This window comes from Cryptococcus neoformans, chromosome 1 (genome assembly GCF_000091045.1).
Source record: "Cryptococcus neoformans var. neoformans JEC21 chromosome 1, complete sequence".
Taxonomy (NCBI): Eukaryota; Fungi; Basidiomycota; class Tremellomycetes; order Tremellales; family Cryptococcaceae; genus Cryptococcus; species Cryptococcus deneoformans.
The window spans coordinates 2,051,664-2,077,571 of record NC_006670.1 but is presented as its reverse complement, the minus strand read 5'-3'; the positions used below and the strand labels follow the sequence as shown (position 1 = coordinate 2,077,571).

Here is a 25,908-nt window from a genome sequence, read left to right as displayed (position 1 = left end):
AAGGCGAGTGCAAGAAATCTTGAATCAGTCGTCTGGCTCCGGCTGGCCCCTGTCCTCGCGGCGAATTTGGAGAGTTTCTCGGAGTTTCGTAGGAGATGTTTGTGGCGCGAGTGGTTGGAGGGGGCGTCAACCGCCAAGGCGTGCGGGGTTGGTTTGGTGATTCCTCAGATAGGCGCGACACCTCCACTTTAGGGTAGGCACGTGACCGGGTCATTGGTTAGTGGTTGCGCCTGCCCGAGTCCCGGTTGCGGATGCGAAGTGGTGGTGAGAAGCAGCTCTTCGGGGGAATCGATCGGAAGAAGCTTGCCACTGGAAGGAAGCCCGTCCACGCCAGTCCAGTCAACCGCTCCTGCCAGGAAGCAACCCGCCACCGCTCGCCACCCACCAGCGACCCCAGCTCACCCCTCCCCGGCCACCTCCACCGCCCCCGCACGCCGCCACATCACACCATGCACATGCGACTATAATGTCCAACTCACCACTCAGGCCCCTGCACCACCCGCCCCTCTCGCGCCCGCCCTCAGGAGCGCCGCCCCTCCAGCCACAGCTCACAGGAGATAGGAAACCCCCGTCCTCCTCGGCATCCTCTTCCCAGGCTGCCCTGAACCAGGCGGGTAGAGCGGATCAGGTGTTGTACAGGTTTTATCTCAAGACTGTCGCGGTTCTGGTAGAGGGAAGATTGACGCACTATGCCAATGTATCCACGGAGAAGAAAGATCGCTGGGTAGGTCCTTCGATCACATCACAGGCGTCCGCGCTGATCAAAGCTCAGTTCAACCTTCTCTTGCCCGAGATTGATCTGTACAAGAATGATCTTCAAATATATCGCTCCATCTCATCCTACCCATCGTATACTCCGGCGGAACTCCCATCCCCGGCCTCAGATACCTGTAGTATTCCGCCTTTACTGATTGCGTTCATTCTTGACACTAGTGATGTTCCCAATGGCCAGGCCTTGCTGTGGAATAGGAGAGGTGGCAAGGTCGCTTTAGATCTTGCGTCCTTGTCATCGAAAGGAAAAGGGAAGGGTAAGGAAGAAAGACCAGGAATAATACTAGAGCGTTGGACATTGCGAGCTCAGTAAGTCCGAGCATCTCGCATAATCCAGCTGTCTTGCTGACTTTCAACCAGATCGTCTGAACCCGGCGACACTTCAAGCTCACAGATAGCGCCACATACAGCTTATCGGCTTGGGATAATCCATTTTCGCGCTCTGCACTCTCTTGTCCGACTCTTCCCAGCATACCGCCTATACAAGCGGCTACGCCGGTCCAACTCTGGGCTGCGTCTAGGTATCAAGCTTTGGGGTCCGGAAGGCTATCCTAATTCCCGTGATGGCTTGAAGGAGGCCTGGGACGTGATGGAGGAAGGTCTAATCAGTCTGGATACTGGTTTGGAAAAACTTGTCATTGAAGGAGAACAAGTCGAGCCTGAAAGTATCGAGCGCTACGATTTCCCACGATTAGATCTCTTTGGGAATGGCTATATCCTGCAAGCCGAATACCGCCCAGAAGCCGATTTTTCCACCGAGGATATGGAGGCTGTTTTGAGTGAAAAATTTGTGGATATGGACGAAGACTGGTTTACGCCTACCGTTGCCGCTCGCAGACGATCTGAGAGTAACGCCTCGGCCGCTTCGACCGCTTCAACGGATCACACTCGTACAATCAGAAAGCCTTCCATGCCGGCACCGATACCTTTGGGTAATTTGACCACTTCACCAATCCCGCCCAGACAGCAAGCGGCCACTGCAGGATCGTTCGCCTCGGCCGGCTCATTCTCCAGAGCTAGACAGGCTTCAACATCTGCGGTTGGTGCGCAAAGCAAAGGAAAGGATAGGTGGGGAGCACTTGGCGAGGGCCTGCCATTCGCGGGTAGGTCACCTTCTACGAGCCAAGTCGATGGACAGGTATGTTGCCTCTTTGTTTGGTGCAAGAAACGAAGCTAATACACAATTCAGGCTCCTCCATCGCCCAACCCTGGGGGTATCGTCGCCGCTCGTCGCCTTTCGGGCCATTCTATCCAACCTTTTGCATCTGCATCACCGTCTACTTCTTTGCTCCGCGGTACCCCTCCACAACCTCTCCCCGGCGCACCCATTCCCACATCTTCAGCCCGCCCCACCATTCCAACATCCCGCGCATCCTCATCAATCGGTCGTACTTCGTCTTTCCTCTCTCAATCCGGCCGTTCTTTCACCCATGCTCAGCTGGCAAACATGTACGGCGGATCGGCTTCGCCACCAGTGACAGGGGCCATGTCTGGTGTCCATCTTCCGTCCTCTCCTTCTCCGTACAACCCACCGGGACAGTCGCCCATTTCCCCGTCCAGTCTGACTTTTGCCAAGCAACCTGTTCCGAGGAATATCTCCATGTCAGGTAGAGGAATGGGCTCGACACCCGGATCGGGATCATCACCATTTATCCCTGGGTCTTTGGAACGCGATACAACTACGGGTACTGGTATCGGCGAGACCTCGACAGCTAATCCACCACACATTATCAAACGCTATTCTTCCTCCTTTTCATCCCGCCCTTCTTCCCTTACACATCGTCCTAGCGTTCAGTCCCAAGGCTCCAGTGCCGACGCGAGCTTACCGTCATTCCTCGGCGGGCAGGGCTTGCTGCGACGAACAAGTACAAGAGAGAGTGGACTGAGGCATAGTCTCGAACCCCCAAAGAAGAGGAACAAGGTGCCGGATGAAGATGATATCGAGGCGTTCTTAAAGACTTTGGACGCAGTCCCGCAACCTTCTCGATCCCAATACGCTCCAAGCGGGAGATTCGCTTCTATGGGTTCGTCACTCTCCACTAGGGAACACAGAGGGGAAGGAGGAGGGACTCCAAACTCACAGCTTGCTACCTCACCCCACGCTCAGGGACAGGGTTATAACGGACGTGTGCCGATGACTAGAGCTTGGGTAGATGACGAGCTCAAGCGTATGGCCGGTAGTTTCTCCACAGGGGAGATGGCTATACCTTCACGGGGTGATACTACGGCGGCGTCGAGTTCGAGTAATGTCAATACCGCAGCAAGTTCGACTAGGGCATCAATGACTGGTACGCCCGCGAGTATAGGTCTGCTCAGTGCCAGCAGGCCGAGTAGCGCTTCTAGGCGGGTGCCGATAACTGGTGAAGGGACAGAAGAGGGTGGACAACTAACATTCCGAAGGAGGTCCGGCGGCCCGTCTCCTCTCAGCCAGGGATTGATTTCTGCTGCTGGAAAAGGCAGCAGTCCACTTGCAGCCAGTCCTATGCAAGCACTTCGTTCAGCCGACCAAGTACCTGCTGATCGCGGGGTGAGATCCGGTCTGAGTGATCCCCCAACCGCAACCGGGAGTGCGAGAAGTTTACCTCGTTCGGCTATGGGTGTAACGCACGAGTATCCAGAACCGCTCCCCTTGAGGTCGGCTGGTGCCGGTGTAGGTTACGCTGGGCTCGCGAATTATGGTGCAACGGCAGTTACTCGAGCGAGTGCGCTTTCTCCCCAGACGACCGGAGAAACAAGTTCAACGAATTCACCTTCAACTTCGGCCACTACCAACGCAACTAATACAACTACAGCCACAACTCGTACGCCGCGCCGAGGGCCTGTCCTCTTGCGGGGAGGGTTCGAACATCGTTCTTCTGCTACCAGCACACCCTCTCACAGTCCCGTTCGAGACTATGCGAGAGCAGGTGTCGCTGTCAATGCTGCCTCTACTTCGGGCGCTTTTGGATTGGGGGTCGGTACCCGCGAGGCGAGGGTGGGCTCAATGCCCATCAGGCAGGCTGGGGATGAGAGGGAAAGGTTTACCGAGCTGGGGAGAAGGCAGAGTGCGTCGATCGCGATGATCCATGCGCAAAATGCTTCGGGAGCGGCCCCTACGATTGGGACCATTGGGAGATACAGACCGGCTAGTGGAACTGCACCGGGTTCCTTGGGGAGGGAGGAGTACGGGAAGAAGGAAGGAAGGGAATGTATCGCGAGACGAACTGGGTCGGAAGGCCATGAGCATACCAGAGAGAACAGGACGGAGGAGGGAGATGATGAAACGGATGATGGGCTGGCAGGGCTGATGAATGGGTTAGGGATTGAGAGACGTGGTTAGATTGTCATAGAATGGGCTCGCCGCTGTAGTCAGAAGCATTGAATGGGGAGGAAATTGGCCTGCACTGGGCCTTTTAGCTTAGTTCGGACGACCTCCAGGTGTGTAAAAGAAGGCGAGCACTCTGTCAGGTTGTTAATATATTATGTCTAGTAAATTATCATGACTCTTTAGAACATCATGTACGCTCTGCATATCTTTGTCTACTTGGTGTATTCGAGATATTTCTGCTCTTCTATCCTTCTGAACACTGATATATAACTGGCCCTTTACTAAAGTACTCGGCGTTTGATCCTCAATATATCTCTTGTTCATCATTCATCGCCTTGCAGTCACTTTAGTTGACACTCAAAGGATATTCTGGAGTCTCGGCGCTGATCAGCTCAGCGGGCTGAGCTCCTATATCCGCCATTCACTACATATACAGTGCTGAAAACTCGCACCGCAGGTCTCGCCTTCCAATCCCGCTAACTTTCTACCTGGTCTGCTTTCTGATATGCGCGTTTCCACACCAAACTAATCTGTGTCAAAATGGATTGCTTATGCGTCGGGTGGCGAGCCCACTGGCCTCTGGGCCCCTTGTGAAGTATAAAAAGCGAGCAAGTCTGACTTCGATCTCACAATCACGAATATCGACTTCTCTTTTCTCTTCGACCAACCGAAACAACTATGGGCATTCAGCCATGGATTGGACAATCGATTATTTCGTTTTGCCTCGGATCTTTGGCCCCTAGGCTCAGTCAATGTCAGGGTAAAGGTGAGCATAGGCCGCTCACTCAGCAGTGTGGTTCTTTTGTCTTCTTCTTGGTCCAGGTGGTCCTATATCGGCGTAATACTCCAAGGCTCTATTATAGAGTGCACCGTGTCCATTCCCCTTCCTTAGTCCGAAGAACCTATTTCAGAGTTGCTAAGTGCGTCTGACCCCTGATTATGTCTCAATGTCCCTTCACAGATTCAGGCATGATGCGATAAAGGGCCGGATTGTCATTTGCGTCTTGTGGCTGTATAGAAACTGTCGGTGTCCTCATTACTTTTCCTCTTTGGCCGAAACGACTTAGAGTTATTTGTGGAGATTACTGGTACCTGTCTGTTCCCGTGCCCTGATCGAGAATAACCAAGTGCATTTCTTTGATTCATAATACGTTGGCGAACGGCGTGATGGGCCATCAGCGAGCGCCGCCCTCTGGACTTTGTGGAAAAGAAAAAGCATATGATAAAGGAAGAAAAAGGGTGGAGCTGACTGTCTTTGATTGACAGACATAAATTTGGACGTGCTTTATTGGCCCTTCCACCATCTTTTTCACCACGGCACATTTGGCTATGGAGAGCCCAAAGACTTCGAGTCACGGAATTAGACGTTTACTGGCTTCAGGAGGATATCTACCATATCGTACAACCTTGGCATTTTGGATCACAGCGTGGCACTTCGCGGACTATCGAATGGTTAACATCAATTTTTTGGACCTTTCCATGGCATCTGGCACCTTCGAGCCACCACAGTGCTCTGGATTTCCTAAAGGCGGCCTCCCCTTCTTAGACACCTTGAGCTCGCGGGAAACTGGGTGGCACTCTGAGACCGCCCATGCTTAAGGATGCGAGTTTACCCCCCCACTGATTGAAGTCGATCATTATGATAACAGAACACGTGGAAACTTGACTTTATAGGCTAAGGGAAACAATAGAAGAAGCTAAAGTTATAGCAGGCTCAACATATTAGCTCTATATACACCGTCATTCAACGCTGAACACTTTGGACTCACAGTCTGCCCATTGAACTACACCATCTGCTGAAGACCATTCCGACTTGTGAGTCCTACTTGCCACAGATCCCATGTACAGTCAATACTGAAGCCCTTTAGGTCTGATCGATTCTAGAAGTAGTATATTTATCATTTCTAGATTGGTTATGCCGGAAGAGATGGGTATCTTGATGTGACTGGAATGCCGTGAAGCAGGAGATTGTAGCAGCTCAAATTGGAGACGGATGTTACAACTGTCGCCCGTGGAGGTTTTTGCCATATCATAACCAGCCTGGGAGAATATGTACAAGTGCCCCCGACGATACTGATGTAAAACATCTTGTGCCAAACAAAAGAATGTTCATGCGTATAGTTTGTGGTCATAAGTCGTAAACACCATTCCTTCTTTCAAAATCATCGATACCTATTCTCATTATTTAATTTACACGCTGGCCAAGATCTTCCCCACTACTGCCTCTATTCCTCCCTCTCGCACTGCTTGCTTCACTTCCCATCCCTGCGTTCCCAGGCTGCATATAATCATACCTCGGCTGACCCATGGGGCTTCCTGGTCCAGTCGGAGGGGTAGGCATGCCCCACATGGCGCCAGGAGACATCATCCAGGGCATCTGCATCTGTGGCATACCCATACCACCCATACCCATTTGGGGAGGCATGCCCACCCCCTGCGGATAGCCATAGAAGGATGGAACACCCATAGGCGGAGGAGATGTTTGACCGCCCATGCTGCCGGTAGGAGATACTGAGCGACCATCTGCGCCTGGCTGCTGACGAGGGCGAAACTGGGAAGAAAACTGAGCTCGATCGGGGAAGTCTCCTGCTTGCGATCCAGCCTGAGACATAGCCATCATGGTCTGCTGATACGCCATCTGGGCAGCTAGCATGGCCTGTTGCTGAGCATAAGGGTTCATCTGTCCCTAACACGAAAAGAGTCAACAAATTGAATCACATTGGAATTGTTCGACTCACCTGATATCCCATGTTCATCATGGGCATGTTCATACCCATTGCCATAGGGCTCGGACTCGTACCATAGCCAAAGTTCGGCGGATACATGTCTCCACCGAACTGTCCCATTTGCTGTTTCTGAAGTCTTTCAATCTCTCTTTGCCTGTCCTCCTGCAAGTGCGTGTCAACACTAATCATCAATGCGAAAGCCGGAACTTACGGCCAGTCTCTTTTCCCTTTCTCGGTCTGTCAACGTAGCACCGATACCACCTGCATTCTTCCTATCTCTTTCATGCGCGGCAACGGCACCAATTAGCCCAGTTTGGGGGGGAGGAGGTTTGGCAGCGACATTGATCAAGCTGCTACCAGTTTCTCTTGCGAGCTCTTCTTGCTTCTTTGCAGAACGTTCTTCCTTGTCTTGCATACCGGCCTGCAACAATCCATGCGGTGCGAAAGCTTTAGTGAGCTGAACTGAAGGTTCCTCTAGCTCTACAAACTTTCCAGATTTGTGCTGCTCAGGCATACCGTGCTCAGTAGAAAAGTTGGCATTCCAAACTGTTTGACGAGCAGCCGGTGGGGCGTTATTCGCAGGTGACTGACGAGGGCCGGGGATGGGATAGAATCCGGCATTATTGTTGTAGGTGAGCGTCGAGATGGGCCGTCCGTTCGCAACATTAACATTGCCAGGACTGGGAGTTCGAGAGACAGGACGAGGACGCTCCATGAACTGGCTGGCACGGGGGTCATACTGACCTGTAGACTGACTGAATTGACTGTCTCGCCTCATACGCGGCTCGTTATTTTCAGCAGGCAATCTGACCTCTGGCGGCTGCATCCTCGGCACAGGGGGCAAAGCCCTGGCATTCATCAATGTCGCAAGTTGCGGGGTGTTGGGGCTTGCTTGCTCAGGCGCCTTTGAGGCAGCAGGCGCAAGTGGTAGCCCTTGTCTCTTCTGCGTCATAGGAGAGTCGTCTTCACTTTCCTCTTCCGATTCCTCGTCCGAACTTTCAAATCCAGGCATCGTACCCACATTACTCGCCGCCCTCTTTCCGCCACCTGGCATACGCTTAGCCATCTCCTGCTCCCTCGCCGTCTGCTCCGCCTTGGCCCGCCTTTCCACTGCGGCTTTGGAAGGAGCGAAACTTGAACGGATCTCTTCTTGCGGAGGAGATACCGATTTGGGAGGCACGGGCTTCGTTTGGGCAGGTGCCGTCTTTGGTCTGGCGGGGGAAGGATTATCCGCATAGTGAATATAGGAAGAAACGTCATCTCCCAGATCGAGTTGAGAAGTCTGGGACGACGCTTTCGAATGAGAGGGCTCAGCTGATGTAGCCTGGATCTGGCCATTCTCCTGAATGTGGGAACCGGCAGGCCGATCCTCAATGGCTTCCATTCGAGATCCAGTGCTCCTCCTTGCGATTGCTGGTAAAGCTCGTGCCCCCGAGGGTTTCCTTCCAAGGGTCTCCTTCTTCCCGACAGCTGACGCCTCTTGATTCCTATTTGTGACAGGGTTTGCAAGTCCACCTTGAGCATCAAAGTTGGTGTTGATTGTCGGTCTTTGAGGAGAAATCGCTTTGGGCGCCTGAGGTTGAGGCATAGGAATTTCTTCAACCATATTCATCAGGTACATCGCCGCAGGCTCTTCTCTCAGCTCCACTCCATGTGGAACGGTATCACCAGAGGAAACCTTGCGTGGGGTCGGAGAAAGTACTTGGGAAGGAACAGGTTGGACTGGAAGCTGCTGTTTGGGCGGTAGCTGAGGGGTGGGCGGTGAATCGCTAGGCGGGTCCGGATTCGTAATCACAGGTTGACCAAGAGGAGACTTTTGACCGTGAGCTATGGGGAAAGCGAGGATAGACGGGTGTGGTAAGCCTTTGTCGCTATCGGGCTCAGGCTCAGCCGGCAAAGCAGGCGCAGGCTGTACGGGTGGAGAAGCCTTGGCACTTTGGTACGGCGTAACACCCACGGGAGTAGGCGTGGCCCCTGTATCCTGAGAATATATCGAATGGGACTCTTGTGAAGACGGTGTGATATCGCTCCGTTGGATACCGCCGCCAGCACCTGGTAAAGGCGCCGGAGCAACGTGTGGGGTAGCAGTGGAGTTGGACCCAGAGTTTGAGTAGGCCTCACCAGGTTCTTCCGTCAGGGGAGCAAACATCTGGTGACTATCGTTCACCTGCGGTAGCCTATCTCTCTCGTGCTCTTCATGCTTGCTGGACTGACTTCCATGCTTGGAGCTGGTCCCACTCGTCTTTCGATCGCCAGATCCTCCCGTCCCGCCACCAAGACCAACAACAGTAAATGCTGAATTGGCAGTACGGGTGCTATTCTGTCTACTGGCGATATCCGTACGCTCGGTGATAGGTGTAAGAGACCTGGGCAAGTTTGGATCCTGAGATGCTTCATTGAACGATAGAGATGGCAATCTAAAGTTGCCATCTTGCCGTTGGAATCCTTGATCCTCATTTTCCTCTGAAAACTCCCTTGTATTCTCGTCTTTGGACCGATTTTGGTTTGATACCTGGTTTCGATGAAGGAGGGAAACAAACTGAGACCGAACGGCGGCGAGCGTAGTCACGCGGAAATTGCCAGAGAGGGCGTCCTCGATATCCAAGAATAAATTCTGCTTCTATCAGCATTCGATACTATCAATCTTTTTGCAAGGAAAAGAAAAAGCTTACAAAACGGTCTTGTCCTTGAGGGTAAGCGAAGAAAAGACTTTTTGGGTCTTTGGTATCCCAAATGTATTTTTCAGGTCTACCATAAAGCTTGAACGCATCGTGGAAACCTATACATTGTCTATCAGCATTGCCAATTATATCTCGGAACCAGCTGCTTACCGGTTACCCAGCGCATCATACTACTCAGAGGTGTGATCCCTTGCCCTTGATGACGACCATGTCCATGGCCATGACTGGATACCGAACCCGTCGCACTTGCCCCACCTGCGTTCTCAGCGTGTTCGGGCATGAGCAATGCCCACCCAGAATCCCGAAGGCGCCCTTCAACGGTGACCATCTCTCCGCTTATCCGACCAACCACCTTGAACAAGTTGGATTGAGACATGACCTCGAGTCTTTCGGGGAAGACGGCATAGGTTTGAGAAACATTGGTTATTGTTAAAATGGGTACGACACTGGTCTTGTTCTTGGATGTCCTCTGCTCTGTATAGAAGCTGGCCATGACCATACCGGTATTCGGTTCTGAGGGGACCTGCTCTTCTTCTTTACCTCCCATACCAAAGAAACTTCTTCGCTTAGCCTTTTTCTCTTCTTCCTTGCCTTCTGCTGGCGTACTCAGCACCAACCAAAGACGACGCCACTCTGTTCCGCCCATGACGCGAACTCTGACCCATCCTTCCATCCTTGATCGGCCCTTACCGACTTCCACAGGGGGCTCCCGCCCGCCCGACTGGACGAGGTGGCCCGTGTAGATTTCCTCCAGTCTAGCACGTTCCCAGGCAGCTAATCGGAGACCTGTAGCCCATCGCGCAAGGTCCAGTTCTGTCGGGCAGGAGAATAGCAGCCGATTGGAGCCGGCTGTGTTGAGAGAGAAGACAAAGTGGTGAGGATGCGAGTTTGGTCGGTGAGGAGGCGGAGGGAGGGGAGCCAAGAGCTCAAGAGACGAGTCGGTAATATTAAAGTAGGTCGGTGGAACCTTTTCGCCTTTGGCAGCAGCAGCTCGCGTTTCCTTCATCGACCACATTGCTGCAATTCCATCAGCGCCTTCATCACGCAACGACAGCTGGCCGACTCACACAGAGAAATGCCCGACAGCTGGAGCCAGACAGCATCCCAGTCATTCGTCGCGCTCCCGGGCTGGCCCTGCTTGGGCTGTCCGCCTGCGCTCGTCCTCGCAAGGATCATTTCCAGCTCTGGCGGGCTGGTGACATAGGTCTTTTGCGGCTGGATAGCGATCAGGTCCACGATCGCCCTGAACCTGTCCATGTCAACAGGCCCCGCGTGGTCGGGCGGGGCCGGGGTACCGAGCGTCGATCCCCGGCGGGGCGAGCCTGAGCCGCCGTTGGGCGTGGTGCCGGGCGCAGGCGGCTGCATCGGCATGGAGGCTGACCGCGGCATCTGCGTTGGTGGCTGCTGAGACTGCTGTTCCTGCGCTTGCGGCACGAGCGGCGATCCTTTTCCTGGTACGCCGTTAGCGGCACCGCTTCTGTAATCGCCTTGCTGCTGTCGCATCTGGCCAAGGTCGAGGCTCTGCGATCGCTGGCCTTCGTACGCTGGGACCCCTTGCCCCGAGCTGCCCGACAGCGAGCGCGGATGTTGTCCCGGCGGAGGCGACGGCGTCTGGTGCTGTGCGAACGGCCTGGCGGCGTACTGCGGCTGGGGCTGGACTGGCGACTGGGCCTGGGGGAACGCTTGGGACGCAGAGGCGGACAGCGCACGGGTCTGGGACTGGGTGGACGGCCGGTCGACGGAGAAGGACGACGGACGGGGACGGTTCTATAATATATGTATCAGCAAAAAACACCGTTTCCACTTGGCCGAAATGATCCCAAAGGAGACAGCGCTCAGACCCCCCCCGCAGATCGCTCCCAATTCCAAGACGGATCTTGTATACTCACACCAATCTTTTCCCGCTCCTCCTTTGCCTTCTCCTTTTCCTTGTCCTTCTTCTTCCCTCCCAGCCACCCAAACCCACTCCGTCTCTTCTCCTTCGCTCCCTCTCCACCCGTGCCCGCACTCTTCCCTCTTCCGATACTATCTCCCGCATACGCCGGCTGGGGAGGCGCCCAGCCCTGCGCCTGGCCGCGACCGCCATGCGCGTGCGACGGCGGCACGGGCTGCTGTTGTCCTTGGCCCGCGGGGGACTGCATACTTCGCGACGACGGGTCCGTAGATGCAGGTGGTGGTTGGAGAGGAGATACTGTGGACGACTTGCGCGATCTGAACATTGTTGCGCTTTGTATTATCTGTTACAGAACGCTTTGGCCAGCCAGTCGTTCGTAACGCATCAGGTTTCCAGGCAGGTTGTGTGCTCCGTTGGCGGATGACGAAGTTTTATTACTCTATCTATCTATAATGCTATGTACCGAACAATGCTCGCTTTCAGGCCGCCCAGCCTTTATTACCCGTCGGGAGTCGCACGTCAGTCTCATCGCCTTTTACGTACGCCAGGCACGCACCCATCACATGTCGGCCACAAACACTCGGTCATCTTCATCCCACATGCCTGTTATCTTTGCCACGGTAGCCTGCTTTCTGACACTGCGTTTCATGCAACCATGCGACTATGCACATCCATGCAGCAACAAGTATATAAAGTCCATTCCTAACGGTCATATGTGCGAGCGTACCCGAATTTAAACAAAGGCGGGAATGAAATAGACAAAAGGGCACAGTTCGTAGGGATAAAATAGCAAGATACATCCTCCCATCTCTTCCAACTCATCTCGATCCGTCAACAGTCGTCGAAAACATCACAACTCGATTAAAGCAAGAAGGAGCCCGCACCGGCGACGAGAGCGACGACGCTGATCACTCCAGCCATGGCAGTGCCATAGTTGATGCCGTTGGACATGGCGGCAGAAGTAGAGCTCGAGCTGTCGCCAGAGGAAGAGGCAGCAGCGGTAGAGCCAGCAGCAGCAGAACCAGAACCAGAACCAGCAGAAGAGCCAGCAGAAGAGCCAGCAGTGCTGCCGGAAGAGGAAGAGCCGGTAGCAGCGGCGGAAGCTCCGCCGGAAGAAGAGTTAGTGGCGGCGGCAGTAGAGTTGACAGAGCCGGCGTTGGAAAGAGCAAGAGAGGCGATACCATTACCGACAGAGGTGTAGGTCTTACAGTTGGAGGTGGCAGGAGTAGAGTAGGCAGTCTGAGGAGTGACAGTCTCACCCTGGGTCCAAGTGCCCAAAGAACCGTCACCGTTGGTGTAAGTACCGGTGTATCGCTGCTGGAAGGTAGAGGTGGAGCCGTTGGCAAGGATGTACCAGCCGGGAGGGTAGGCAGAGTCACCGTCACACTCGGTGAAAGAGTTGTTGGTGTAGTCACCGGGCATGACCCAGCTGCATCCCATCTCGTCAAGAGTGTGCTGGCACTCGTTGGCAGCAGAGTAGGTGGAGTTCTCAGAGATACAGATTCGGAGACAGAACTGGTCGTAGGCCATGTAGCTACAAATAGTCAGCAGCGGTCAAATTGGCCAGACAGCGGTGAGACTCACTTCATCCACTCCTCATAAGATACGTCCGAACCAGTGGCGTTGGTGGTAACGTTACCACCGACGGGGTTACCAAGACCGGTAGCACCGTGGGGGTCAAGCTCACCTCCCTCGTCACCGTCTTGAATGTTAAGATGGGTAAAGTCACCGAAACCTTGGATTTGCCAGTACAGGGGAGTCTTGACAAAGTGGACGGCGGTAAGGACGCCATCAGGGATGACTCGGGCATTGTTTCGGGGCTCTACGCAGTCAATCAGTCTTTCTGCCAGTTCCGACGCGATTCTTTGCGTATAAAATAAGTAGATGCAGACTTACGGACACACCAGGCGACCTCCTCAGCCTCCGTATCACCAATCACAGAATCGGGCTCGGGGGGAGCAAAAAGACAGCTAAAAACATGACCTAGTCAACCTTTGCCATTTTCCTTTCAAAGTGTCCTGCAGCATGACATACAAATCGTCAATGGCATTAAGAGAGAGCAATCGAGCGTAAGAGGTCTGGTTGATGGCAGTACCGAGAGTAGGCTCAGAGGGGTTGGTGGGACCCATGGTACCGGTGGCGGTGACCTGAGCGTTGACGTTGGCCTGTGCGCAAGGATATCAGCAACTGATGCCCCTGTTTCTTTCCTCGAAGCGCTAAAAACGTACGACACCGGCCATGAGGGCGGCAGCAGCGCCGAGTGCAACCTTGGAGATCATTATGAATTGGTTGTCTAGAAAAAAAACCGTTAGCGTATTCGACCAAGGTATGCTGTAGTCTTGTCTTTTTCCACTCACTTTCTGCAGATTTTTCAAAACGCATGAAAAGGCAGACATAAAAGATCAACGAATAGGTAATGTCAGCTTTCTGTATACAATGTGCTGATACAAGATGGTTTTTCCTCGCGACACGGCGAGTGACACAGAGAACAAAGGTGCTACGACGCGTTGGAGAGGGCAAGGAAATGGTCACTTACGGGTAGGTCGTGAAAGGAGAAGTGGGGAAAACTAGGTAGCTAGCCGAGATGAGTGGAAATAAGAAATAGGTAAAGAGTGTAGAGTGTGAATTTGAAGGTGTGAGAAGAAGGAAGAGAGGAAAGAAAAGACGGAAAGAAAAGGATGACGATGGATGCGGTGAAGCGTTGTCGATGGAGTCACCGGGAAGAAGACTTTCTTTACGTTCATTCAAAACGAGGCGGTGCCGAGGCATGGGTGTCTATTCGTGGCAATTCCAAGACGCAGCCAGGGTCTATTTAAGGGTCACCCGCTAGGGCCGTTAATAGGAATCCAGACGCGTCATGTGCGCAGATCGTCGCGTTTCATATTCAAGGTAAATAGGTCGAGTGCTTCCCATTCTCCCATTGGCTGCTGTGGCATGTGACAGGCCTGTACGCGACGCGTTTTTGAGTTTTCTGCGTACGTATATGTGTTTGAGGGGAGAGTGGCAAGAGATGATGAGGAGCATCTGAATGCCTCTTCATTAACTGAGAATTGTTTACTCTATGACGAGTGCATGGAGCTGGCGGGTAGAGAAAACGCCGTTGGCGGAAACAAAAATGTGCGACGACATCCTTCCCTCTGTCATTTGCCATATTATGTATGTGACCATTTTGGGAGCACAGCGCACCGCTCTCACCCTCCTCCATCCTTCCGACCCGACCACCTAGCGGCGACGTTACGCGGGCGGAATCAAATCCTTCTTACCTGTCCGGGTTCGTAGTGCCTCACTATAAGTTCGTAGTGCATTTCTCGTATGCTAACCGCTATGTAATTTCCCCTTTCATCGTGCACATGCCTAATCCGCTCTATTACAGTCTCGCTTGTCGTCATTGCTGCTGTATTCCAAAATGTCTGCGTCATAACAAATCTTTCATCGGTCCAAGTCTTTTTATTTTTTCAAGCTTGGCTGTGAGAACAAAAAGAGACAAGGTGTTTATCTAGACACTAGCAGCAACAACAGCGGTCCACCACATAACCGTTCAGTTGCCTTCGCTTGTCCACAACTTCTTGATCTTCTTTCTTCTTCAATGATTCACCTTTTGCCTAGGCCTTCCGCAACCACTGGTTCTAACAGCCAACGCTATAAATACCACTAACAGAGACGGTGACTATTCAACGCGTAAAGAACAAAAAAAAAAGCCGAGGCTCAATCCAGGTCTCAAATCAGATTATTGTTGTATGTTTGTTTATCAGTACGTGGTACTATTGACGCGTTCGTTGAATGAAGTTTGGAAGGAGAGCTATATTTATCCACTCGTACGCGACAATAGCATAGACTTATCCGGCATATACAATCTACTCGTCTTTCGGTCGCGCCTAGTGATTTGTAAGGCAGTATCAAAGCTATGCAAGTGTATTCTCGAAGCGTGGTTTTTGGCTTACACGCAGTACAAAAAAGGGCAGGACAAGAAGAGCGATTATTGGGTCATATTCGAGGCCATCGCCAGAAGCTAGTAGCTTTATTGTTCAGCGCTGAGTTCGTTGTTGTTGTGCATCGGTAAGAAATTCTTTCCCCTATTTTCTTCTCTTATTGTTAATAGTCGGTAGTAATAGATTCTTACCCATATAAGTAATGTGCATGGACTGGGTAGGAATGCTACTATAATAATCTGGCACTAAAATGATGTAAGCTCGCACTTTTTGACTCTGGGAGTACTCTTGTAGCTGTATTTAGAACAAGACATCCATAAGGCTTGGTGGTACGAAAAACCTTTGTGGCTTTATGCTGACAAATTTGATTGTCTGGTCTTCATTGATGAATGGACAGCATGCACACAGCTACGCTACATAGCAAAATATTGTAACCGGACAGTAAGTGCTTCTCTCCAACAGATATAGGCTTATCGGCCTTCCATCATGCGTGCTCGTCGTATGACTTGGTGTGCTGTTAGGTTATGCAGTAATGGGGGACCCATGGAAACGAGCAGCTAATAATGACAACCGATGGAGGTCCATATCTTCGCCATGTTACACCAAGATTACATGTGCATGCACATCTGCTATAACCCTTATCCTCATGCTCCATGTCCCCCCCTAAGCCTCGACTCTCCCTAAAGCGGCCTGTGACAATGTCATATCCAGTGCCCCTCTTAACTTCATCAACTCTCTCTGGAAACTCAACTCCCTCTCAACCCGTGTCTGAATCTTGCCGAGCATTTCATCGAGAATAGGCGATTGGCCGAGGATTGGTGTGTAGATATCTACGAGTTAGATGGTTAACAATGTCGGAAAAGGTATAGCAAAACGAAAGGAAAGTTGAAAGACTCACCAATGATGACACCGACGACCTGCGCCGCCATCTCACCGAATCGAGGGTCTGTGACGTTCTTGGCCAAAAAGTTGAGAATAGGTTCAAGTGTAACATCGTCTCGCCCGGAAAGGGCTATCCGAAGAGCATCACGGTGAACCAACTCCTGGATCAAAGCGAATGTAGTGGTGGGCTTGACATTCTTGTGTAATCCTGCGTCAAGAGCGGCAGAGTATTTGAATGATTTCAAATATTTGTCAAAGTCCCTCAGCCTCTTTTGCCGTCTTGTCTCCACCCTAAATTCGTCTGCCGGCCCAACCACAGGTCCTAAATCTTTCCCCTTAGCCTTGATGTGCCCTGTCCCGAAGATCGCCTCCATATCTGCAAAGTATTCATATGCGCCACCCTTGATAGCTGTTTCCTGCGCTGAAGACGCGCCGAGCTCAGAAGCTTTGGGATCTCGCCGACGAACGGAAAGGGTACCGTCAGTCATACCAGCTGCGATGTGGGTGTCATCAGGGGAAACCGCGAGAGATAAGACGGGTGCGGGGTAACGCATGGTGTGAACAACCTTCCAGTCTTCAACGTCGTAGACCTTGACCATGTTGTCGAGACCGCCGGTCAAGACTCGTCCCTTTGTACCATCAAAGGCAACTGAGGTAACGGTCTTTTGGTGATTGGACAATGCTCGCACGCACTTGCCTGCCATTGCAAGATCCCAAACTCTCAATATAGGTCCACCGACGCTGACAGCCACACCTCCACTGGGGAACGCCAAGATATCCTCCACGGGAGCACCACCATGTCGCATAGTAATGACATTAGCCTCGTCTTCTGGCAGTCGGACGTCGTGTAGCCGAATAGTGGAATCATAAGATGCAGAGAGTATCAGGGAAGGGTCGGAAGGGGAGAAAATTGATGATCTAACATAGTCGGTGTGGGACGAAAAGGTGGAGAGACATGCTTGTGTGGACAAGTCCCAGAGCTTTACTGTAGTATCGTCGGAAGCGGAGAGCACTTGGGGAAGATGCGGGGAGAAATGGGTGACTCGGACGGGTCTACACATCATGAGAAATGAAAAACTTATTTATCAAATGCGACTCACTGGTTATGCTCTTTCATCGTTCTTAAGATTGCTCGACTGTTCACGTCGAAGACCTGAACAACACCATCGTCTCCACCAGCAACTACTAATTTACCATCTTTCCTAAACTCTCCGCTTCGAGCAGTGTCCTTGAACCTAGTGATAGTCTTTACCACCTTTCCGGTCTTCGGTGCATAGATCAACACTCTTGTGGAAGATGTCACGGCATACCGATGTGGTTTTGTTGGGCAAAAATGGATATGGGTGATGGCGGCCGGGTGTTTGATGAAGAGGGGGTGTCGAAAAGAGTGAAAGTGTCTGGAATGAGGATTTGTTGTTGATTGTTGTCGTGGCGGCGCTGGGAGGGTGCGCAGCGGCAGAAACTCCATTTTGGGTACGGCCTATAGATACAGAGATGTACGGTGGAAAGAGTTGAATGCAAAATATCTTTGCCTCCACTCGCCACGTGAATCTCGCGCGGGAAGCGTACGTAATCCGTAAACTTAAATATTCAGTTGCTTTTCGTATCAGGCTGACACGCACTGCACTACAGGAGTGTGATGAAATTGTAGCTGTCGTACAAATAACTGAAGCTGACAACAGAGACAGTCAACCATAACAATGAAAAATGGCTTCAGCTCCTGATGCATCTCTGTCACACTTGACTTTGAAAGCTGCATAAGCACAGCACATAGCATGGAAAAGAAGAGAAGAAGCAAGACAGAATGAAGAAGGAAGGCCAATAAACTCTTCCGTCGCTCGATCCACGTGACTCCCACGTGAGATAGCTGGAATAATTATTTGTTTTTTTGCGTGCTCGATCCGAGTAGAGACGTTCCGAATTTTCCTGCGGCTCGAGTCTTTATTTTCCATCGTAGATATATATAAGCCGGGTCGACTCGCTTGCGCTTTTACAACCACAACAAAAACACAGCAGCACAATGTCCATCCCTATCCCAGACAGAAACAGAAGACAGTCCGTCTCCGCCTCCGACCCCCCCAACAAGTAAGTCCCATCTCGCCCCACTTCCTCTTGCAGCGTCATCACATTCCCATATCCATATCTTATCACCCCAAAGGATGTCGCGTACCAAGTGGGGTCGATCAATCTACTAACATCTTATCTTTCATTTAGCATCCCTATCCCTGCCAACACCCGTGGCATTCCCGTCTCTTCTTTCGCTCCCCATTCTCCGCCCACTGGCACTTCTCCTCGCAATTCCTCCTTCTCTTTCTCTACCTCCCCTTCAACTAGCTACCTCAGAAATGCCTCTGGTGCTTTCCACGGTATTGCCCGACAATTGACCGCCTTCCTTCCTCCTGACTACCCCACACAAGAGAATCATGAGAAGAGGCAGGGCAAGACTAAGATTCTGCTTTTGGAAAACATTAACTTGGACGCCGCCGACTACTTGAAGAGCCAAGGCTACGAGGTGAGTATTCAAGCGCGTTCCTCTTGCTTCTGGACCGCTGTCGATGTACCTTGCGTTTTTATGTCTTTCCGTCGGTCAGATATGCAAGGTATAACGGTCCAAAGAAGAAATAGAACATCCAATAATCTCTTCACGAACAGCCACTGATGATCATTCTTTTCTTTAGGTTGACCACGTCACCAAGGCCTACACTGAAGAAGAGCTCATTGCCAAGCTCCCCAATTACCATGCCATCGGTATCCGATCAAAAACTAAGATCACTGCCAAGGTCATTGACGCCAACCCCCAACTCTTGGCCATCGGCTGTTTCTGTATCGGTACCAATCAGGTCGATCTTGAGCACGCCGCCAAGCGAGGTATCGCCGTTTTCAACTCTCCCTTCTCCAACTCCCGTTCTGTTGCCGAGCTCGTCATCTCCGAGATCATTGCCCTTTCTAGACAAATCATCGACCGAACCCACGAGATGCGAGCCGGTATCTGGAACAAGCTCTCCAAGAACTGTTGGGAAATTCGTGGCAAGACCCTTGGTATTGTCGGTTACGGTCACATTGGTTCTCAGCTTTCCGTCCTTGCCGAGGCATTTGGTATGTCCGTCATCTACTTTGACGTAGTCCCTATCATGCCTCTCGGTTCAGCCCGCCAGGTTGACACCCTTGAGGATCTCCTCTCCAGGGCTGATTTCATCACCTTGCATGTCCCTGAAATCCCTGACACCATTGGTATGATGGGTGCCGAGCAATTTTCTCAGATGAAGAAGGGTGCCTTCTTCATCAACAACGCCCGAGGCAAGGTTGTCGACCTCTCTGCTCTCTGTGACGCCCTCGAATCCGACCACCTTGCCGGTGCTGCCATCGACGTCTTCCCCAAGGAGCCCGGATCCAATGGTCCCGGCTTTAACGAGACTCTCGGTGACTTCATCCCTCGACTCCGAAAGATTCCCAACCTCATCCTCACTCCTCACATCGGTGGTTCTACCGAGGAAGCTCAGCGAGCCATCGGTACCGAAGTTTCCAACGCTCTTACTCGATACCTGAACTACGGTACTACCCTCGGTGCTGTCAACTTCCCCGAAGTCGACTTGCGTGCCATCACCGCCGCCGACGAGAGACATATCAGGGTCTGCCACGTTCACAAGAACGAGCCTGGTGTTTTGAGGGGTATCAACAACATCCTTGCGGACCACAACATCGAGAAGCAATTCTCCGACTCCAAGGGTGACATTGCGTACTTGATGGCCGACATCAGCGGTGTCGGGCAAGAAGAAGTTGAGGGATTGTATTCGGCGATCAAGAACACCAGGTCAAACATTTTGACAAGGTTGCTTTGTAAGTTCTTTCACCCTTTAAGCGTAAAGAATTCCGCTGACTTCAATCATCCAGACTAAGTTGTAGAATGAAAATTTCCACAAGTCATATAAAATTCCCTGTGTAGCTCATCCTCTCGTTGGGAATGATTGTTATTATTCCAAAAGTTCACCTATTTTTATATCAGCTCATCCTGATGCACCATCATGTGTTTCTATTCCGTTTGAATCCACGTCTCACGTTCATTCAGCAGCTGTTTTTCAAAAATGATGTATCGTGCGTATGTTACAAAATGTACATGCAAAATGTCTCCTTTGATCCTTCAGTGACGTCTTCGCTACCTGCCTGGCGCCCCACTCGTTGGCTCATCACCCGCTCCATTCTCGTAATCACTATTACCTTCCGCAAACTCGTCATCCTCCATCCCATACTCGTCCACCTCTTCCCCTGTGGCATTCTTCCTTCGTAATGGCATCCCATTCGGTTTGTAGCCAATTTGGTTGTCGTCCATCGTCTCAAATACCATTTCTCCCTGTCCGTCCTCTGGATAATCGTAATATCCTTCATCTTCATCTTCATCCGAATCAGACCATTCGTCATCAGAGCCTTTATAACTCATAAACGCGCCGAGCTTAGCTAACCGCTCTGCCCGGGCAACCTCATCCCCTCCATAATTACTCGTACTACCGCTACCATCACCGATGGCCAACAGTTGGCTTCTTGATGGTCTTGACCTCGGAACACCATTTGTTCGAGTAGGATTTCTCGGCTTTGGTGATGAAGATCGGGTGTGATCAAGGGTTAGAGAGGAGAGCGCATGGGTGGTGGAGTTTATATAATCTCTTTGACCGAGAGAGAGGGTCTGATCCATTGGCCTGTAAAAAATAGAACTATCAGCGATTGTATCATACAGGATGACTATCCAACCCACGGGCGAGGACACTCACAAGATTAATCCGTTTTTGGCTAGTGACCCTTCACCGGCTCTTATACTCTCCAACACCCTCTGTTTTCCACTCACACCGCCCATTGGTTCTCTTCCCTTTCCCTTCTTATCTGCATCTGCATTGCCAGCCTCAGATGAAGATGATGCGCCGACATTCATGTTCTGCATCATTAACTCTTGTTCCCTCATCAAGAGCGCTTCACGAGCTTTCACAAGCTTCTCTCTGATCGGATCACTTGACCCTTGGTCCGCCCCTTGCGCTTTGGACGTTGACCCAGAGGCAGATGGAGAAGTCGGCTGTGCAAACAGAGGTGAATTTAGCAGAACGGTATTTCGTGCCAAACGCTCCTTGACCTCGGGTAACGAGAGGGTGGGGATATCGTCATTCGGCATGGCACCGTGGGTCGGACGTGAACGTCGGGGAGCCATGTTGTGCTATGTAGGAAGTTGACCCAGGCAATATTGTAAATCTACGGGGCTACAAGGCTGCAAGAGTTGGGAAAAGGGAGTGGGAGATTTGTTGATTGTTCGAAAGCCGGGGGTTTATATACGCGCGAGGAGGGACGATAGCCGGGTGGAGGGAGGATGATGAATCGTCACCGTGGGACAGCCACGAGTGTATCCTTTGCTTAATCCCGAGATGGGTCGGTATGCATATAGGCCTCACACCCGGGGTCCGGTGTATGTATGGCGTGTACGGTATATACCAGCTCGAAGAGCTCTCTGAACGTAAAATCATTGCATTCTGGTTTGTCCACTTCATCATGGGTACCGGCACAACGAAAGTGTCAGCGTCAGCAGTCAGCAGCAGGATCCATTGGCATGCAGTAACGTATTCGTTATCTTCCGTATGGCAGTCGTTTCCCTCGATCTCGTCGATCGTTTGATCAGCAATGCAACATCCATTTGCAGAGTTCAAGAAAATCTCGTTTCAATAGCATATCATACGCGTTAAGGAGAACTGGAGATTAAGAATCCTATAGACTGGTCAAAAGACCGGAACTTCAAAACTTTGCTACACCATCAATATGAACTCCCCAAAACTCTCTATTATTGATCCTCCTCCATGTTCTCAAACAAAAAGTTGGCAGCCAATTCTTCGTTCTTGTCGCAAAGCATGTATGCCTGAAGGACTGTTTGACGGTCGAACCCGAGTGCTTCGAGCTACATATGCCGTCAGCCACTGCGTCAAAATCACTTGATACACGATAGACACTTTGACTCACCCTCTCAACCGCAGCAGCCTCCTCCTGTGTCAGATTCACCCTCATCACGGGCCCTTCTCCAAACTCGTCGTCATCATCACCTTCACCACCGCCACCACCGAGAAGTTCATACAGAGCCTCAGGGTTTTGAGCGATGAGCTGAGCAAGTTCTGGATGTTCAGTGGCAATTTGTTGAAGAAGAGGCTGGATCATGGCAGGATTTTGTTGGACCATTTGGCGGATAGCGCTGAGTTGATCGCCACCGCCCATACCGCCGGGCATACCGGCACCAGCTCCAGGAAGGCCAGGTGCACCAGGAAGGCCAGGGGCACCAGCAGCAGCAGGGACTCCTCGATCACGGTTCATGGCAGCCTCAGCGGCAGCAAAGAGGTTATCCGCACTTCCGCCTGCGGAAGCAGGAGGAGCGCTGGCAACGGGCTGGGCAGCTGGTTCGGAGGGAGCGGCAGGTTGAGCGGGGGCGGCGGCCGCAGAAGGGGTTGAAGGAGCAGCAGGGGCGGGGGCAGCAGGAGCGGTACCTTCAACAGAAGGGATATTGCCCTATACTATGATGTCAACTCCAAAATCTGGCGCAGCAAATAACCATCAAGAAGCATTGTGGAGAGACTCACGCTCATGAGGTACTCCACAGCTCGATCAGGGTTATTGAAGCTTGCTCTCAAGGCCCGAATAACCTGGTCACGCTCGAAGCCCATCTCAACCATACCATCAATGGCAGCTTGCAAGGCAGGACCTGTGACTATACAGAGCGTTCAGCTTGATACTGTGTAGGCAAAACTGAACGTGGCTTACCAAAGGAGCCACCCAATCCAGACTCAACAGCAGATGGTTGAGCGGACTCAGCGGCAGGGGCAGGAGCAGAAGCAGGAGCAGATTCAGCAGCGGGAGCAGAGGGGGCGGGAACGGCGGGGTTAGCAACAGATGCTTGTTCAGAGGCAGCGGGGGCGGGGGCAGGGGTGGAAGGAGCAGGGGTCGCAGGAGCTGCAGGAGTGGCCGCAGGGGTAGCCTTGGGCTATGAAAAGAATGCGTGAGTTATGATATGACGATCCTTCAAGGCACCTTCACTCACTCTAGAAACCATCACCACCAAAAAGTCCTTTTCCTTGATCTTGAGTGATTCAACGGAAGACGCATCGTTAAGGATCTTTCCTGCATAGAGATGCTTAGCATAAGACCAATGCCCATGGCAGAAAGACGAAGACGCACCGGAGTAGATGAGCTTCTGGTTCTCAACGGGGAAAGTCTGGGTCTCCTGAATCTTTTTCTTCAGGTCGGCGACCTAAATACCCATCAGTCCATGCACTCCTTCTTTGTCTTTTCCATATGTTCATATACACGCACGGTATCGGAATCTTGGGCGTCGACAGTGAACAACTAGAGAGAGTGTGAGTGGCGAGCCGAGTGAGCTGTGTCTGTGCAGCATACCTTGTTCTGGACAGTCTTGAAAGTGATCTTGACCATTTTGTCTGGAGCAAGTAAATATAAGGTGAGAAAAGAAGACCGATGCAGATACAAAACTGTACTCCATCGATACACTACTTTCCTGGAGAGCGCTTCGTGTTCGTCATAGTAAGCCCCCCCGGACTTGTTGATGATGGACGGAGTACAGCCGAATCTCCGTATTTGTCCTGCGTTTAGTTATTCCACGTCATACACTGTGCTGTCCGCCACTCGAAACTCCAGAGGATATTTGCGCGAAACGCCGGCTGCTACGCCCGCCGCCTCAGCTTTTCGAGGAAAACGAGTCCACAATCCACTCCTCTCAACCGTCAAGCCTTCTCTTACTGTGCGTTCACAAGTTGTACCATTCCTCTGACATCAGTCTAACAATCCGCAGAAAAAAATGGCCTCTTCTTCATCCAAGATCCGAGCCTTTGAGCTCCAGTCCAAGTGCGTTTCGACCGACTCAACATCAACACAACACGGAACTGTACTGATGGAGGAACTTTTGTTATAGGAGCAAGCAGGACCTTTTGGAGCAGCTTACCGAGCTCAAGACTGAGCTTGCCTCTTTGAGGGTGCAGAAGATCGCCGGTGGCTCTGCTAGCAAGTTGACCAAGATGTGGGTATTGGGTTTTCGATTTGAGGGATTGGGTTTGGAGAAAGGGCGGAGAGAGTGAATTGGGAGATGAGAAGGACTACGTTGGATAATGGGTGTCGGAATGCGTTTGCCTTCTCGATGCCTTTCTCCCTGTGAACAGTATTGAGGGAGATTGCCGGAGGAAATTCCAAGTTTCGGGACTGTCGCTGACGATTCACGTAGCAACACTGTCCGCAAGTCCATTGCCCGAGTCCTCACTGTCATCAACCAGAAGCAGAGGCAAAACCTCAGGGAGTTCTACAAGAAGTCCAAGTGTACGCCTATCGTTCAATTTTCTTACCTTACACCGTCTTAACTTTTGTTCTCCAGACCTCCCCCTTGACCTCCGATACAAGAAGACCCGTGCTATCCGACGACGATTGACCACCAAGGAGGCTTCTGCTATCACCGAGAAGCAGCACAAGAAGAACATCCACTTCCCTAAGAGGAGTATGTCTGGTCGTTGATTGGGTCGAAGGGTAAAATTGCTGACAATATCTTGCAGAGATCGCCCTCAAGGCTTAAAGGAGTTTTTCTACGGGCTAGCTGGATCGGGGATGCATGAGTGTACCATGATATTGTTTTTGCATTGGAGTGATGAGTCTGAGTGGGACGGGGACATGACCGGAATCTGTCTGAGGACTGACTTTGCAGCTCGAATATCTGGCACTCCGAAATAATCAAATATGCACCCTGCGGAGAGCCTCTGTCGACTGTCAATTGTAGCCGGCATCCATTGCCTTGGAACATCGAAACACAGCCTATTTTGTTGCACTCTATGCGGTACACCCCTGTGCTTCCGCCTGTGATTTGTAGTCCGTGAAGTCGGCGACAACAGACAGGGAAGAGGACCTAGATCATTCATTTCGATCAGTATGAGCGGATTCCGAGGAGGGATGACTAAAATGCGATTCGCATGTGTACCATGAGGTTGCACTTGTCAATCAGGACTCAAAAGCATGCAAGCTGACTGATTGTACTCATTACCATAATGATGGAGACCTCTATAGGTCATGAAAAAAAAAACCTGGATCCGATGTGACAACGTCACGGAGCACGTTGGGCAAAATCATCTTGCCATCGCGACGGTGAACATGAAGACAACATAATGTACATAATGAAGCCAGAAATGATTGCAAGGTTACTACTGCAGACTATTCACCTCAACGGGCAATGTAATTGGGTGTAACCAAGATCGCCTGTCGCGATCCTCTACAGTTGCATACAACTCCGCAAGCCACTTCTTGATATTCTCCAACCATTCAATTTAATACGTCTCGCGGGACCCAGAGACTTAACTAGAATCATCGAATCATATTGTAGAAAGACCCATGGCAATAGACTACTCTTTTCGCCTGATATTTGCCATGGATAGTGCTTAATTCGTCTACTTGGAGGCATGGTTGATAAAGCAATTGTCGATGATATCAGGGATCCACCATGTGGCAAGCGAAGTTGTGGCTGAGCTGACAGCAGATATTATAGCGAATACGTGTTTCAAAAAGGGCGCACCTGCGGCTACTATAGTGATATTTGCTGTATGCTTAGCATCGAGCGATTATGACTGTGACGGATAAAGAAGGTCGCAGGGGACTTGACCTTCAAGCCTCCACCCACGCGCGTCGCCTTGAAAGATTACTCGACCTCGCTCAT

At 51.5% G+C, this 25,908-nt stretch overlaps 8 protein-coding genes across 8 annotated transcripts; 3 read left to right on the top strand and 5 right to left on the bottom strand.

The window, feature by feature from the left end:
- The first annotated feature begins 283 nt into the window (after positions 1-283).
- Positions 284-4,288, top strand: CNA07560 (hypothetical protein). Its single transcript, XM_024656386.1, has 5 exons — positions 284-724; positions 773-1,080; positions 1,132-1,909; positions 1,961-4,188; positions 4,241-4,288. Exons 1-4 carry the CDS (start codon positions 467-469, stop codon positions 4,088-4,090), a joined length of 3,474 nt encoding a protein of 1,157 aa, XP_024512031.1. The 5' UTR covers positions 284-466; the 3' UTR covers positions 4,091-4,188; positions 4,241-4,288.
- Positions 4,289-6,199: 1,911 nt separating this feature from the next.
- On the bottom strand, positions 6,200-11,854 carry CNA07550 (regulation of transcription from Pol II promoter-related protein, putative). Its single transcript, XM_024656385.1, has 7 exons — positions 11,375-11,854; positions 10,553-11,252; positions 9,636-10,502; positions 9,477-9,583; positions 7,016-9,418; positions 6,817-6,966; positions 6,200-6,764 (listed from the first exon to the last, which is right to left on the bottom strand). The coding sequence occupies exons 1-7, from the start codon at positions 11,702-11,704 to the stop codon at positions 6,264-6,266; spliced, it is 5,058 nt and encodes a 1,685-aa protein (XP_024512030.1). The 5' UTR covers positions 11,705-11,854; the 3' UTR covers positions 6,200-6,263.
- A 154-nt stretch (positions 11,855-12,008) lies between these two features.
- CNA07540 (88 kDa immunoreactive mannoprotein MP88, putative) lies at positions 12,009-14,083 on the bottom strand. Its single transcript, XM_567104.1, has 7 exons — positions 13,916-14,083; positions 13,737-13,739; positions 13,608-13,672; positions 13,414-13,544; positions 13,276-13,349; positions 12,964-13,201; positions 12,009-12,913 (listed from the first exon to the last, which is right to left on the bottom strand). Exons 3-7 carry the CDS (start codon positions 13,656-13,658, stop codon positions 12,241-12,243), a joined length of 1,167 nt encoding a protein of 388 aa, XP_567104.1. The 5' UTR covers positions 13,659-13,672; positions 13,737-13,739; positions 13,916-14,083; the 3' UTR covers positions 12,009-12,240.
- Positions 14,084-15,858: 1,775 nt separating this feature from the next.
- CNA07530 (57.7 kda trp-asp repeats containing protein, putative) lies at positions 15,859-17,686 on the bottom strand. The gene is made up of 3 exons (XM_567103.2): positions 17,291-17,686; positions 16,207-17,243; positions 15,859-16,138 (listed from the first exon to the last, which is right to left on the bottom strand). The coding sequence occupies exons 1-3, from the start codon at positions 17,656-17,658 to the stop codon at positions 15,972-15,974; spliced, it is 1,572 nt and encodes a 523-aa protein (XP_567103.1). The 5' UTR covers positions 17,659-17,686; the 3' UTR covers positions 15,859-15,971.
- A 437-nt stretch (positions 17,687-18,123) lies between these two features.
- CNA07520 (d-3-phosphoglycerate dehydrogenase 2, putative) lies at positions 18,124-20,259 on the top strand. Its single transcript, XM_567102.2, has 4 exons — positions 18,124-18,275; positions 18,405-18,702; positions 18,869-20,027; positions 20,082-20,259. Exons 1-4 carry the CDS (start codon positions 18,211-18,213, stop codon positions 20,084-20,086), a joined length of 1,527 nt encoding a protein of 508 aa, XP_567102.1. The 5' UTR covers positions 18,124-18,210; the 3' UTR covers positions 20,087-20,259.
- A 23-nt stretch (positions 20,260-20,282) lies between these two features.
- On the bottom strand, positions 20,283-21,473 carry CNA07510 (expressed protein). Its single transcript, XM_567101.2, has 2 exons — positions 20,954-21,473; positions 20,283-20,881 (listed from the first exon to the last, which is right to left on the bottom strand). Exons 1-2 carry the CDS (start codon positions 21,379-21,381, stop codon positions 20,344-20,346), a joined length of 966 nt encoding a protein of 321 aa, XP_567101.1. The 5' UTR covers positions 21,382-21,473; the 3' UTR covers positions 20,283-20,343.
- A 388-nt stretch (positions 21,474-21,861) lies between these two features.
- CNA07500 (uv excision repair protein rhp23, putative) lies at positions 21,862-23,680 on the bottom strand. Its single transcript, XM_567100.2, has 8 exons — positions 23,601-23,680; positions 23,517-23,549; positions 23,382-23,454; positions 23,245-23,324; positions 22,968-23,187; positions 22,787-22,914; positions 22,179-22,715; positions 21,862-22,116 (listed from the first exon to the last, which is right to left on the bottom strand). Exons 1-8 carry the CDS (start codon positions 23,634-23,636, stop codon positions 22,003-22,005), a joined length of 1,221 nt encoding a protein of 406 aa, XP_567100.1. The 5' UTR covers positions 23,637-23,680; the 3' UTR covers positions 21,862-22,002.
- Positions 23,681-23,923: 243 nt separating this feature from the next.
- On the top strand, positions 23,924-25,611 carry CNA07490 (ribosomal protein L35, putative). Its single transcript, XM_024656384.1, has 6 exons — positions 23,924-23,961; positions 24,013-24,065; positions 24,133-24,237; positions 24,439-24,530; positions 24,586-24,705; positions 24,761-25,611. Exons 2-6 carry the CDS (start codon positions 24,019-24,021, stop codon positions 24,778-24,780), a joined length of 384 nt encoding a protein of 127 aa, XP_024512029.1. The 5' UTR covers positions 23,924-23,961; positions 24,013-24,018; the 3' UTR covers positions 24,781-25,611.
- The last annotated feature ends 297 nt before the right edge of the window (positions 25,612-25,908 follow it).

Coding starts and splice junctions, on each gene's coding strand:
- CNA07560 (XM_024656386.1), top strand. CDS start 467: ATGTCCAACTCACCACTCAGGCCCCTGCACCACCCGCCCCTCTCGCGC. Junction 725..772: donor CGGAGAAGAAAGATCGCTGG/GTAGGTCCTTCG, acceptor ATCAAAGCTCAG/TTCAACCTTCTCTTGCCCGA. Junction 1,910..1,960: donor CGAGCCAAGTCGATGGACAG/GTATGTTGCCTC, acceptor TACACAATTCAG/GCTCCTCCATCGCCCAACCC.
- CNA07550 (XM_024656385.1), bottom strand. CDS start 11,704: ATGTTCAGATCGCGCAAGTCGTCCACAGTATCTCCTCTCCAACCACCA. Junction 10,503..10,552: donor GCTGTCGGGCATTTCTCTGT/GTGAGTCGGCCA, acceptor ATGGAATTGCAG/CAATGTGGTCGATGAAGGAA. Junction 9,584..9,635: donor TATGATGCGCTGGGTAACCG/GTAAGCAGCTGG, acceptor GACAATGTATAG/GTTTCCACGATGCGTTCAAG.
- CNA07540 (XM_567104.1), bottom strand. CDS start 13,658: ATGATCTCCAAGGTTGCACTCGGCGCTGCTGCCGCCCTCATGGCCGGT. Junction 13,202..13,275: donor GGAGGTCGCCTGGTGTGTCC/GTAAGTCTGCAT, acceptor TTGACTGCGTAG/AGCCCCGAAACAATGCCCGA. Junction 12,914..12,963: donor TCTTATGAGGAGTGGATGAA/GTGAGTCTCACC, acceptor GACTATTTGTAG/CTACATGGCCTACGACCAGT.
- CNA07530 (XM_567103.2), bottom strand. CDS start 17,658: ATGGAGTTTCTGCCGCTGCGCACCCTCCCAGCGCCGCCACGACAACAA. Junction 17,244..17,290: donor ACGATGAAAGAGCATAACCA/GTGAGTCGCATT, acceptor CATGATGTGTAG/ACCCGTCCGAGTCACCCATT. Junction 16,139..16,206: donor GGTCGTCGGTGTCATCATTG/GTGAGTCTTTCA, acceptor TCTAACTCGTAG/ATATCTACACACCAATCCTC.
- CNA07520 (XM_567102.2), top strand. CDS start 18,211: ATGTCCATCCCTATCCCAGACAGAAACAGAAGACAGTCCGTCTCCGCC. Junction 18,276..18,404: donor GCCTCCGACCCCCCCAACAA/GTAAGTCCCATC, acceptor TCTTTCATTTAG/CATCCCTATCCCTGCCAACA. Junction 18,703..18,868: donor TGAAGAGCCAAGGCTACGAG/GTGAGTATTCAA, acceptor TCTTTTCTTTAG/GTTGACCACGTCACCAAGGC.
- CNA07510 (XM_567101.2), bottom strand. CDS start 21,381: ATGGCTCCCCGACGTTCACGTCCGACCCACGGTGCCATGCCGAATGAC. Junction 20,882..20,953: donor GCCAAAAACGGATTAATCTT/GTGAGTGTCCTC, acceptor TATTTTTTACAG/GCCAATGGATCAGACCCTCT.
- CNA07500 (XM_567100.2), bottom strand. CDS start 23,636: ATGGTCAAGATCACTTTCAAGACTGTCCAGAACAAG. Junction 23,455..23,516: donor ACGCCCAAGATTCCGATACC/GTGCGTGTATAT, acceptor ATGGGTATTTAG/GTCGCCGACCTGAAGAAAAA. Junction 22,915..22,967: donor TGGATTGGGTGGCTCCTTTG/GTAAGCCACGTT, acceptor CGCTCTGTATAG/TCACAGGTCCTGCCTTGCAA.
- CNA07490 (XM_024656384.1), top strand. CDS start 24,019: ATGGCCTCTTCTTCATCCAAGATCCGAGCCTTTGAGCTCCAGTCCAA. Junction 24,066..24,132: donor GCCTTTGAGCTCCAGTCCAA/GTGCGTTTCGAC, acceptor CTTTTGTTATAG/GAGCAAGCAGGACCTTTTGG. Junction 24,706..24,760: donor CATCCACTTCCCTAAGAGGA/GTATGTCTGGTC, acceptor AATATCTTGCAG/AGATCGCCCTCAAGGCTTAA.